This window comes from Hemitrygon akajei, chromosome 11 (assembly GCF_048418815.1).
Source record: "Hemitrygon akajei chromosome 11, sHemAka1.3, whole genome shotgun sequence".
Lineage (NCBI taxonomy): Eukaryota > Metazoa > Chordata > Chondrichthyes > Myliobatiformes > Dasyatidae > Hemitrygon > Hemitrygon akajei.
Window position 1 is genome coordinate 36,768,114 of NC_133134.1, and position 13,337 is coordinate 36,781,450.

Consider the following 13,337-nt stretch of genomic DNA (forward strand, 5'->3'; position numbering starts at 1 on the left):
TATAAGTGATCATTTTAGTAAAGGAAAGGGGTTATTTAGCATCATTGTAGTAGATTTTAAATTTTGCAGATAAATAAAAGTTTCCATTGACTATTTCCCGTTACGATTTCCTCTATCTCGCTGCTTTGAAGTGCCGCGGTGATACTGCTAGATGGAGAAATAATAAACCAGCACTCTGCATAATTATTGAAATCACAGTAACTTATGCATTCAAACCCGAAAACATCTATTGATGTATTTAGCTCGCTACCTTTGCACTACACTCCACGGACTTTTGACTTTAGAAATAAAACAGGGAATAATAAATTCAATTGTCTACTATTTAAAACTGCGGGCTACTATGAGGTGTACAGCGTTCCGGGCATTGCGGTTTCCCAAATATAAACAGGTTTCCCACACGGTGCAACTTGTAAAACATTAATTATTGTATTTATCACAATTTTAAAGAATTGTAAAGGGAGTGTAATAATATTTAGAAAGGAATACTTGTGTGAAGCGTATGACGATTACTTCCGGTGGGGACCTGGGTCATATGGAAACAAAATGGTGGTTTGTGAGGATGTGCTGGCGTTGCTAAGGAGCTCGCTTTCCTTTTATGCTTTCAATTCTAAGTCTGAGGAGGTGGAAATATGATCGCTGCCCCCGATGTCGTAGCTCTCACCCGCGAAGATGACTACGGGGAGCAGTACAACATAGAGCCGGCACCCCCTTTTCAATTTCAACCTGAAAACCCCTGGTCCAAGACGGCCACGGCTAAATTCGAGAAGGATTTCATTCTCATTTCCGAGTTTTCCGAGCAGGTAGGCCCTCAGCCTTTGTTAACGATCCCGGACAATGCCCGCGGTAACTTTGATCTCAACTATTTCTCTCTCAGGATTATGTCTGTGGATTATCAAGCCTCGTTTGTGGGGCACCCTCCTGGGACGAGTTATCCGAAACTCAACTTCGTCGAGGACTCCAAGGTGGTGCTGGGGGACTCTAAGGAGGGGGCTTTTGCTTACGTTCATCATTTGACTCTCTATGACTTGGAAGCAAGGGGATTCGTCAGGCCTTTCTGCGTGGCTTACATCTCCACGGATGAAAACAAGATTATGCAGCAGTTCCAAGAACTTTCGGCGGACTTTTCCAAAGCCTCCGAGTGTTTGAAAGCTGGTAACAGAAAAGCGTTTGCTAATGAACTGGAAAAGAAACTTCAGGACCTGGAATATACTAGGAATGTGTTGCACAATGAAACGGAAATCCAGAAAAAGTCCAACGATAAAGGATATTACTCCTCGATAGCAATAGAAAAGGCCAATGAACTGGCTAATGTGGAAAAGTGTATAATTGAACATCAAGATCTTTTGATGCAGATTAGAAATTATTCGTACAAAAAAACAAGAGACATGGACTACTTTTCTTATGAACAAGATAATGGTACAGAACACTCAGACTCTGGGTTAGAGCAGTTGCCAAATAAGGATGAATTATATGAAAAAAATAATTTTTCTGATACAAGCTCCTACATACCCAAATTCACAAAAGCTAAGTCAGCAAAATGCTTTGAAAAGAAACTGAAAACCTTAGAGGAGCTTTGTGACAGTTACTTTTTTAATCAAACATTAGAACAACTTAGGCAAGTAGAGAAATTCTTCAGGGGGGATGTGTGCTACCTCTTGACCAGTCAGATTGAAAAAGTGCTTCTTCAGCAGCAACAAACAACTTTTTTTCTCTTTGAAGACCCACTACTCTTCACTGGTGAAGGACAGCACTGTGAAAAACCACTTCCTAGTTTTAATATTATCAGGGCTAAAGTTTTTGAACACCCTTGTTTATCAACTCAGTCCAGCAACTGTGAGTCATACAAATCGTGTGTGGAGTCTGTACCAATCAAACTGGATCAGCAAACCAGTGTTGAGAATTATCATGGGACTGTGGCTGATTCCATTCCATGCAAAAACCTCCTAGCAACTTCAGACCATCTTGAATTGAAAGGGAAAGGAAGTATCAGCAGTGGCGAAAGCATTGAAATCCTGGGTACAGAAAAATCCTGCCCGGCCCCAGTGTTGTTACTCAAATCTGACAGCCAAATAGACTTGCAGAGCCCGCACCTGGAGGTTGTGAGGAGGAAATTTGTGGGTACCAAGCGGACAAACAGTGAGGACAGCATTGAAGTTCTAAGTACTACTGAAACTCTGATTCCTGAAGACCTTAAGCCTATGTATCCAAGTGCAATACATGAAGAAGAATCACCTTTGGATGAAGAAGATATAGGACTGAACAACACTGAACAAGGTCTAGTGCAATTGGATGCAAATCTAAATCATACTAATGGATTTAGCAATACAAATTTTGAAAATAGAACCATTACCTTGTCTGTTTTATCTGAGCCAGTTGACCATTCTTGTTGTATTGGGAAAGAGAGTCCACATTTTACTAAGTCAGTACCTACATTTTTAACTGAAGAGTACGGTGATGAAGTTGTCAATGTTCCACCACAACGCAGTAAAACTATAGGTCAAATATTCCACAGTGATTACCTCCAGAAAAATGATGGACATGGATTGTATGAAACCGTCTGTGAAAAAGAATGCAGTGATCTACCCAGTAATGAAGAAACAGCTCAAATTTCCATGGATGAGTATTTGGACAACACGAGTTACATTAGTGCATCTTTATGTTCTGATAGGACTCCTTCTCCAGCCCTCGCAACCAGTCCATCAAAAAGATCCTTTGGTAAACGCAAGAAGCATTCAGGGAAAAATTCTCTGTGGTTTATACGGCACTATTCTTTTGCACAGCAGGCAATATTTTCATTGCTGTCTGGGCGGACCCTTGTAGTAGTTGGTGAACAAGAAGGAAAAGTCAAGAAGATTGTTGATGCTTTGTCGATATTTGTCCCTAATTATAATAGGGATGCAGAGTCTGTAAAGCAATGGGTAACTTTTCCTTTGCATGTCGACGATTTGCAGACTTGGAAACTCATCGGACTTCAAAGGTAAATACAACATAGTTATATGTAAGGACCAGTTTACTTTGTAATGAATTCAGAGCTGATGATCCAAGCAAAAGAGTGGCTTATAATAGATTCATTTCAGAATTGGAGAATTAATAATAGATTAAATTCAAAAAAGATGTGTACCAATCATGCCACTGACTGCATCCCAGAGCTGGAGAGAAGATTCTCAACTCTTCCTGATAATCTGTTATTTTGATTACTTTCAGCAAGTGTGAGATTTTACAAATATGCTTCCTTTATCAGATATCAGGAGTGCTTTCAAAAGTTAAAACTTGGATTTTTAAGCAGACCAGTTGAAATTTCCCAGTGAGCATTGCATTGGGAATGCCTACATGTCACTTAAAGCATCTCATACTTTCTTTCAAGTTAATGGTTCCTTTGTCAGAAAATTCAACTAATGTACTCTATTTCACAACAAAGACTGATCTGTGTCACTAGTAGGACAGATTAAATTTCAGTTTAATTTGCAACAGATTTTTGAATTTTTAGTTGATAAAAGATCCATTTCATGTGCAATTATAGTTAACCACCCAAAACTTAAAGTGTCCATTATTCAGTTGTTAGTCCTGTTTGTGCCTTTCTTCTGACGACAATTCACACTTTTTAATAAATAAATCTGGGTTTGTTGTATGTCAGAGTGGCTTAAAGTAGGGTGCCAAAGTAGTGTAGTTGTTAGTACAACAGTGTTACAACTCGGTGTGTTCTGGGGTTCAAAGTTCAATTCTGGTGCCATCTGTAAGAAGCTTATGTTCTCACTGCAACCCCTTTGGTTTCTTTCCATTGTCCAAAGACCTGCTGGATAGGTGAATTGGTCAGTGATTAGGCTAATGTTAATCAGGTAGGTTACTGGGCAGTGTGGCTCTGTGTGCCAGAAGGGCCTGTTCACTGTATTTCTAAATAATTTTAAAAAGCCATTGTTAGGGGAAATTAGATACAAAGTGAATTTCTGATCTTTTACAATCAGAATGCAGCAAATCTGTTGTATTCTGCATGATGAAACTCAAGGCCACAGACCAAAAGCATGTAGTTCCCATTTTTATCCCTGTGTGCCTGCCATCTAAGCAGTCATATTTATACTGAAATAAGGTCTTGTGATGCATGCATTGTAGTGTTTCATTTCCTTACTGGAATTATCTTGTGGACGTGTAGTCCTTTTTGCCAAGAGCTAAAATGAATTGTTAATAACTTTTTACACAGCTTTTTTTTTTATACTTGTCACTACAATGAAAATGACTATTCATAATTGTTGGGATTCACCATCCTTTTGCATACATATTAATAGTTTCTCAAAGCAAGGGGAAGAATAGCAACTTAGAGCCAAGAATGTAATTTCATTATACTTGCAATTTTAGTGAACAATAATAAAAGGAACAAAGCCAAATCCAGTGGATGATCTTGTACCACCAGCAACTTTTCTACCATATATTTTTGCAGTCTGGTACTTGTTGTTCAATCATATGGGGGGAGGGAAAGCATGAGATTGGGGCTGAGAGAAAAAATGGATCAGCTATGATGAAATGGTGAAGCAGACTTGATGGATCAAATGGCCTAATTCTGCTCCTATATCTTATGATCATATGGTCTAATATTGCACAACAGCTACTCGTGTAATAGTTCTGAGTACTCTCCCCAGTCACCAGGCTGAAACTGAGATAATGTATTGCCTGAAGTTCCAGAATAGTACACGTTAGACAACACAGAAAAGTTTTCTGTTACTAACACTTATCATAAAGATCTATGCGAGTAGTTATGTTGTGAATTCAGTGCTATAGTATTGCATAATGAAATGAGGAATATTGTTTGTGATGTTGCCAATATTTCTGAGAAAAGATTCTTGGGCTACTTCTGAGATGACTTTTTGAAACGTTTTTATTTTATTTAGTGTGGAATTGGCCCTCTGCGCCACAGCAACCTGGCAACCCCAACAACCCAAATAACCCTAACCTAATCACAAGACAATTTACAACGACTGATTAATCTACCCAGTACATCTTTGGACCGCGGGAGAAAACCAGAGCACATGGAGAAAACTCGTGCATTTAATGGGGAGGACGTATAGAGCCTCCTTAGAGAATGGCACCGGAATTGAACTCAAGAACAGCCCCAGCTGTATTAGTGTTGAGTTAACCACTATGCTACCTTGGCACCCAATTCTTTAATCTGCAATTTATGGTTATTCTTGTGGTTATTGCTCATTGATTTTTAATTTGAGCTTCTGATGCTGTACTGTGGAAACTTCTGTTAAACAGATTCTGGTATCAAGGGTTATCAGTGTTTTGGACTATGTGGTTATTTAAAGGTTTTAAAATGAAATGGACTGGCTATTTGAAATCTACATCATGTAACTTATACTACCAAAAACTTGGAAGCTGATGTGGGCTCAATTTGAATAGCCAGAATGGGGATTATTATTGAATATTCTGTATGTTCCCATTGACTGCAAACAGTGCCATTGACATGAAATTTGTAAATGTTTTATTTCTTTTCCATTTCTAGAATAGCATCACCTCTGGGTACCAGTATGCTGCATTCGTTGAATCGATACAGTCGCTACGTCAGCATTCTAGACTGTGACAACAAAACTCTCCGTTGCCCGCAATATAAAGGACAACTGATTACCAGATTGGCAGACCATAGGACTCAGATAAAGCGGGGCAGCACATATTACATGCACGTTCATAGTATGTTTACCCAGCTTTGTTCCCAGGCTTTCCTCTATACCTTTTGCCATCACTTGCATCTTCCCATCGATGAAAGAGAAAGTGAAGAATCGGTCACGCATCGCAGAGTAAACTTTTTGAAGCATCATCTGGGGCTGATGAATGATGATAGTAAAATTGTGCAATACTTTTCAGAACTGATAAAAATGCATTACTTGCATGAACCTCCAAAGGGCTTGAATCTAGCTCTGCGATTTAACTACATCCCCAGTGTTGTGTTTAAAATCTAATTCTGCAACATTTTCCATTTCAAAACTGAATTTTACCATGTACCTTGATTGCAGAAAAGCATGACTTCCTTCCCTAGGTGACTTTTTTTTCATGTTCTCTCACTTGTGTTGTGCAAAAGCAGCACCATGGCTGTAGCAAGTAAAAGAAATTTGAGTATATTTAACCTGCAGGTAGTTTTGACAAGTGATTTGAGAGTGAATCAAGATTTTACAGATTCTAGCATACTGAATTATCTTCAGCACAGTATAAAATGACGTTTTAAGTATGGGAAAGCGGAGGAATGATCTGATGACAAAGCAAAGTATATCTGATGATATACCTAAATGCAGTTGAAGCAAGGCTTTTATTTTTTTTTTATGCTTTCTTCAATATTCTGTTGTCGAGATTTCTGTATATGGATGTTTGAAGTGGACAGGTGCTGGTGGAATCCAAAAAAAAGTCGAAGTTAAATAAGAATCTCAGAAACAATACCACAAAGCTAGTTTAAAAAGTGATCTAATTATGTTGCAACTCCATGTTGCTAAACCATTATCTGGCATGTCTATCAATTTTGACTAGTTTGTGTTGTAACCGTACAGTTATAACCAGATTTTCTGCAGTTTTTAATCATGTGAATACTAATTTGTGGAACTTGTCCAGAAAACAAACTCCATTTTTAAATGTTCTGTGACCTTTGAAGGATAAGGTTGAATACATTGTAGTGTTTTGGCAATGTTGCTTTTTCATGATACATGACATTATTAACTTCCACCAAAAAAACTCTCATTTCTAATCGTAGTCAGTTGTTACTGGAATGCTGTTGGTATGCATCCAAGTCTCAAACTGGTTTTGCATTGTTAGTAATGCCAAATTTTCAAAAATAATTATGGTTGTGGTTGGAAATGAAAAGGAAACGAGAAAAGCCAGAATTAAACGCACCTGTGTATATCTATGTCTGCTTAATTATTTGAATTGGGGTTTGTGACACCCTTGGATTCCCCTTCAGCATTTTCACTATGTTCTATGGAAGTGAAACTTCACGTCTTGCAGAAATTTGAATTTTAAAAGGGAAAAAAATGTCACAGATTGTTCAGTTAATTTTATGTGGCAGAGGGAATTTGTGGTCTACATTGAGATATATATGATCTTCATTTTGTCAGTGCCAGTAGTAGACAATGGGAGTTTTAAAAAATGTTTTTTAAGAATTGAGATAAATTAAAACACATCATTCTAGCTGAGGTTCCAAATCTTCAAACTGTATAATTGAGCTTTCTGAACTCCCTTTGGTTTCCTTGGTTCTTGGTGAATAAGACCCTCGAAGGAAGGAAGAAACTATAAATCTGCTTCTTCATCTTGCTCATCTTAGTGCTATGTATTACTAATGAGCCAAATTTAATTATTAATACTTAGCTGATTGAGGTGCACCACAAGTTGAAGCAAGACTATGTTATCATTCCTGTTTATACATATCTAATGTTCAAGAAAATTTGGTAGTTTGGATTTTGTAAACTTTTAATTTATTATTTTAAATTGTGAGACTTGTCAGTCAAGCAGTTTCAAGTTCCTTTGTGTTTAGTGCTCAGATTTAGAAAACATTTTGTGTAGTAATGCACAGTGAGAATGAGGGTGAAAAGAAGGTCTCAAAATTTAGAAATGGTGCAAACTGTCCTAAAGTATATCCCTACAAAATGCAGCAGTTTAACTTGGTTGTCATTGGTGGAAAACAGCAGCTTATTGAAAAACTTTATCCACAATCTGCATGACAGCTGAGCCCACAGTAATTATTAAGCCTTTCAGTTGACTATGGAAATATAACATTAGGCATCAATTGAACCCTGGTTACTGTGTCAACTTTAATTGTGCTCACAGATGTATCAGGTGCATTTTGGACAGCATGAATTTCTCTTACTGCTGTCTGTTAATAATCTCTGCAGCACTAGGTATTGCAGTCAGTTGTTTTTTTTTGCATAATATTTGGATATTCAAATTTGACGAATCCCAATCAGATGGATATTTAGTGACACCATTTGTTTCCACACTACCTTATTTGTTTTTGTATTGATTTATTTACAATTTTTTTTTACAAAACATAAAGATTAAATCCTATTTCCAGTCCTGGTTGACAGTTCACTCAAGTATTCAAAAGTCTCAGCTACTGATACTGAAACGTGGGGGAAAAACTCAGACAGCATGCTAGATTTGGCTTCCAGAATAGTGACCAGAAATTCTTTGGGGAATCTTGTATAAGGTTTAGTCAGTGGCCATTGTATTCCATGATCTTCCTAACTATGGGACTATTAATACACATCGCCCCATGAGTTGCTATAATTTAAGCCAAATCCAATCTCTATTTTCCCTTTTTAATGTAATGAGATGTAGTCCAGTAGAGTGTACTTTAATTGAATTTGTTTTGTTACCAGTGGTTTTTAGGCAAGCAGTTTGAGAGCAAGAATACAGCAACTACTTGTGATTTCCTCTTGAGATTCTGAAGCTGCTACCTTGATCTGTGGTATCGTGGCTGCTGACCTGTTCAGTGACCACCAAACCTAGTCCAGGATACCTGGTGTGCAAAACTTTCAAATTTTTTTGGGTAGTAGTCAAAAACAGGATGGCTGCTGCCTGGGGAATGCTGAATGTAGCTATATCACACAAACATTCTGATTTGAATATTTTAAAAAATGTAATTAAATATTCTTTATCCACTTTCTGTGGCATGTTATCAATAAATGTCTTGCCTTGTGGAAATTTGCATTGTTTTGAAGACTGCCATAACAAACAATTCAATTACTGCTGATTTCAATTATTTTTATATACAATTTATTGCATTAGCTGGAAAATTTTTAAGATCAATTGGAATTGATAAACTGATACATCTGAGTATGTCATTTTGGCCATTCAACACGTACAGTACCATTCAAAATATAATTTGGCTCCTTTCATCCTCCGTTTGCAATTTATTAAATTCAGCTAATCTGCATTTTTGAAAATGGATAAATGATTTGAAACACAGATTTATAATAAGCTGTCCAATCAATCCATTAGTCAAGACAAAACCTTGTAAGGACTTTGCATTATTCTTACTGAGTTGATCAGATCATTAGCCAGGTGGTGGGATCAATGCAAAGTGCACATTGAATGTACATTGAACTAATGTAGCATAATGATGCTGATGTGAACTTATTCATAAGGTTAAAAAACTACTTATTAACAGTATGCCAATAGTAATTTGTAATAATTGTTCATTTAAAGATTAATTCCTGCTGGAAGATATAGCATTTTTCAGAAAAATTGTTTTACTCATATGTACTGTGAATTGTTGTTGGCACTGATTTTCATTTATTCCCCTCTTTCCTGAAAGCTACTGTGCAATATGTGCATGTTTGCATTTAGTAATTAAGGAAGTAGATAAAAACAAATGCTGAGTTTATTTATTTAAATGTAGTTTTTACCTGTTGGTGCTCATTTTCTAGAAATGCCCATTTCCGTAAGCACAAAGATCAGGAAGAGTTAGAGACAATTTCTCTGTCTTTTGTTCTCTTCATGTTGTCTACAGACTTTTGCATCAAGAACTAGCTAGGCCTGAGCAGGGAAGGCTTGCTGTTTGTTAGTCTCACCAATGGAATATAGCACCATGTACGAATTTGAAGGATTGGAACATTTGCGTTTAAACAAGCAACTGATCTGGGGTGTATTGTTCCAATCTTGGATGAAGAGTTCTAGAAAAATAGAAATTTTTAGTTGTCCTTATTAAACCAATTATCCTAATGGTCCTTAGCTTACAATAATATCCTTTATGCCCCACTAAATTTGAAAGAGGAGAACAATACTGTTGAAAGCAGGAATGGTAGAAACTGAGTGTACAACTGTGCAAATTTACCAGATTGTACCATATGATATGTGTCAGTGTAATACATGTATGTCAGGTGGTACTAGATTGGCTCTTGATTCTTTGACTTGATATCTTGCCCAATGTCAGTCTGTTTTGAAAGGCATTTTTGGCTCGAGAACAAGGAATTTCCCATCTATCTGCTTGGGGATATGTCTGCATGTCATATCCATAAATTGCTGCATGCAGGAGCATGATAAATATTGTGAGAGTGTACTTTGAATTTTACCTCAAAGTATCCAGTATATGTAAATGGAACCACTTTGAGTAGGCATAGAGAGCCCATAACTATATGAAGTAAATGTATTTGTGGAGAATAACCTGCCAATATGGTTATCTTTTCCAAGGATGAAATTTAACAAGGTGATTATTTAAAATTTTTTGAAATTTTAACTAAAAAGGCACTTAATAATTTTCTTAATAACTTTAATTATTTGTAAAACTTAGTTTACATATTCTACTCTCTTCAGCACATGCCACATCCCAATTCTCTCTTATTTATAAAGAAACTAATGGTGCAAACAAATCTAGAAATGAAGTACATATGGTGTGGAATTTGCAGACCAGGTGGGGAGACAGTTAATATTTCAGGTACATAGCAATGATATGCTGCCATTGGACATGAAATGTAAAGATTTGTTAGGATTTTGAATGAATTACATTGTGGTTATCGCTGTATTTTGATCGAGGTTTTTTCAGTTGCACATTTAACAACTACCATTTGTTTGTCAGTTCTGTGCCATTTGTTGTTAACTGCTTGAGGCACACCTCTTTGTCCAACCAAATAGTTTTGAGTTTCAGCTGCTGCTCATCATTTTCTTATTTCCATTTGTTATGACATTATCCTGCCATCTCATTTGATACTGAAATCAAAACTCATGCCTGAGGGGGAAAGGTTCAATCTAATGCTGCAAATAATTTCTGAGTATCTTGATTGAGCAAAAAGGAACAGCTAGTTTCTGACTGCCAGTACTTAAACACTGTTAATATGTTAATACAAGTGCACATTTTGTGTACTATATTCCCTTATAATGGTCATTCAATTTGAAGAAAAAGATATTTCAAAGTAGAAGGTTTATGCAGCATTTTTAGATTGGGGAAGACATAATTACATTGGTAGCTAAAATAATCCCTATAACAAGAACAATTTTTTTGTAAAATCAAGATTAATTATGCTAGGCCCTCTAATATTAGCAGTGTTTTAGCCCCTGTTGACAAGATTTAACTTAACAAGCTTATATTTTTTCATGTAACGTTTGTCAAACTAAATATGACCAGAATGTGTACATTCTGATCCTTTACTGGAAAGTTTTTTTTGAGGTATGTTTCAAATTGCACTTTCTTGCTTTTCTTTTAATTTTGCACAAGACCAGAGGTTTTATAAAATGCCATATGCTGTTGTAACTTGTAATTATTTGTGTAACTGTTGTTTGAAAGTATTCTATTTAATTCATGTCTTAGAAAATGTTGTGCCTTCCACTGTAATCAAATGTGTACCTTAAAATATTTTGCAACTCACTTGTGTTGAAGTGTTAAGTATTTGGAATTGATATTTATTTGTTCACTACACCCACACAATGAAGATTTTTTCTGTCCTTGTCATATTCTTTTTATGTACCTTAGCTATATGTGCTACTGGAGCATTGATAAGTTAAAAGAGAGGGACTAGTTTCACAGGACTTAACTCAAAGGAATCACTCTACAGACATACATTAATTTCCTGCATTTGTATACTGATATTTCAACTTATAAAAGATATTCCACATTTACTATTTAAAATGCAGTATTAAATTACTAAACCATGATTCCTACTTTTAAATTAAAGATGCCTGTGGAGGGGTATGTAACAAGGGTGATGTACAATTAATATTCCATTCTTCACCCCTCCTGAGTCATAGGTTCAACAGCATCTCAGCAGAGTCCTCTGGTTGATTGGTTCTGTGACTTCTGCTTTCACCACTCAACTTCCTGCGTCTTCTAGATCTTTCCTCCTGTAGGGAGATGATCTGTTCGTGTTTCTGTAGCTCTGGGTTTTTATGGGATGGGGTTACTGGCCCCCTGCCCAACCTATGTTCTTTCACTGCTGGGCTTCGTACCTTCGTGGCAAAGCTACTCTTAAGACTGGCATAATTGCATTAAAGCCATACCAAAGCACAAATTATGCCACAGTTCTGGAAATAGTTCAATTCACTATATTTGATGTTATAAATAGTATAGGGAGGATTTTGGATGTTACTAGGACTGGAAAACTTTAGTTATGGCAAAGGACTGGATAGCTTGGGTTCTAATTTGAATTAGAGATATTTAGTTGAAATGCATAACATTCTGAAGAAGGTTCTGAAATCAGGCACTTGCCCAGAGGACACTAATGCATGATTACTGGAGGATTATTGGGTTGAAAGGGAAAAGAAAAGCCAGAGTCACATGGGGTGGCCCAGAATTGTCAACTTAATTGTTAGTGTGTTATGAACCACTTACAGCTGAGAATTGGGATTTAATATTTTTGTGGGAGTCACAGCAAATTGAATATTTAACTTGCCGTTCAGAGACCGCATGTAAATGATCACATTTCCCGGAAGGGGATCTGTCAATACCGGTTTCATATTTCCAATTAATATCGATGCCATTCGCTGGGTTGCAATGTCCTGTATCAAAGCCCTAATTGTACTCTGGTAAATACAATGGGTTGTTCACGTGCCCAATGACAAGATTCGTGAAATAGGTTCTCTCTGAATAAGAATACCCATTAATTAGTTTATCAAAGCGCCTTTGAGAGGGAGAGGTTTGTAGGTACGTTTTCATCAATTCATTAAAATCCAGGTTAGGACTGGCCACTTAGAATCGGGTTTATTATCACTAACGGTTGTGAAATTTGTCACGTTATGTTGTCGTAGCTGAACAAGCATCGAAAGAAGTATTGAGAATGTAGTCTCTGGGAGCTTGCGGCAGTCCAGCAAAAAGAACACACGATGTTATTTTTCTCGGTTGAGATTCTTAGCGTTTTTAATGACGTTCGTTGACGTCATGATATTAAGGAAGAATCGTTTTTTTCCTTTCCATCATCCCCATTCACCTTCAATTTGCATTCAGTCAGACATCGCTTTTCCCCCTCAGATGGCACCAAAACTAGTCTGCAGATCTCTAGCAGACCTCTCCTTCCAACAAACCACGCTTGTTTTCGCACTTTACTGATTCTTATGAAAGGTCCTTGATCTGAAACATTAACTTTTTCACAGATGCTACGTGACTTGCATTGATGAGCTTTCCCCGGCAATTTCTGTTTTATGACAATTATTTAAACAAAAACTAAATTACTGCCGTCCAGTGGCACTAACGCCAATAATCTTTTTTTCTTTTTAAATCTTTTTATTAATTTTAAACATAAATGAAACATGAATACAGAAATACAGAGTTTGAAAGTACATAATTAATAGGTTAAGTATACATTCATATAGATGATAATCCATATATAACCTCCCAAACTCATAGTAATTACGAAAAAAGGAGTAAAAAAGAAAAAAAT

The 13,337-nt window shown here is 36.6% G+C and overlaps 1 protein-coding gene across 2 annotated transcripts; it reads left to right on the forward strand.

Annotated features, from left to right (window-relative positions):
* The first annotated feature begins 536 nt into the window (after nucleotides 1–536).
* smcr8a (Smith-Magenis syndrome chromosome region, candidate 8a) lies at nucleotides 537–11,332 on the forward strand. Of its 2 annotated transcripts, none has more exons than XM_073060636.1 (2): nucleotides 537–2,977; nucleotides 5,495–11,332. In XM_073060636.1, the coding sequence occupies exons 1-2, from the start codon at nucleotides 630–632 to the stop codon at nucleotides 5,946–5,948; spliced, it is 2,802 nt and encodes a 933-aa protein (XP_072916737.1). In that variant the 5' UTR covers nucleotides 537–629; the 3' UTR covers nucleotides 5,949–11,332. The 2 variants fall into 2 exon arrangements, with proteins under 2 accessions (XP_072916737.1, XP_072916739.1); XM_073060638.1 differs by lacking the exon at nucleotides 5,495–11,332 and adding an exon at nucleotides 4,881–5,474.
* Nucleotides 11,333–13,337: the final 2,005 nt, after the last annotated feature.

What these genes read in the sequence shown, in the direction of transcription:
- smcr8a (XM_073060636.1), top strand. Translation starts at nt 630, where the DNA reads ATGATCGCTGCCCCCGATGTCGTAGCTCTCACCCGCGAAGATGACTAC. An exon ending in AAACTCATCGGACTTCAAAG is followed by an intron (nt 2,978 to 5,494) that starts GTAAATACAACA and finishes TTCCATTTCTAG; the next exon opens with AATAGCATCACCTCTGGGTA.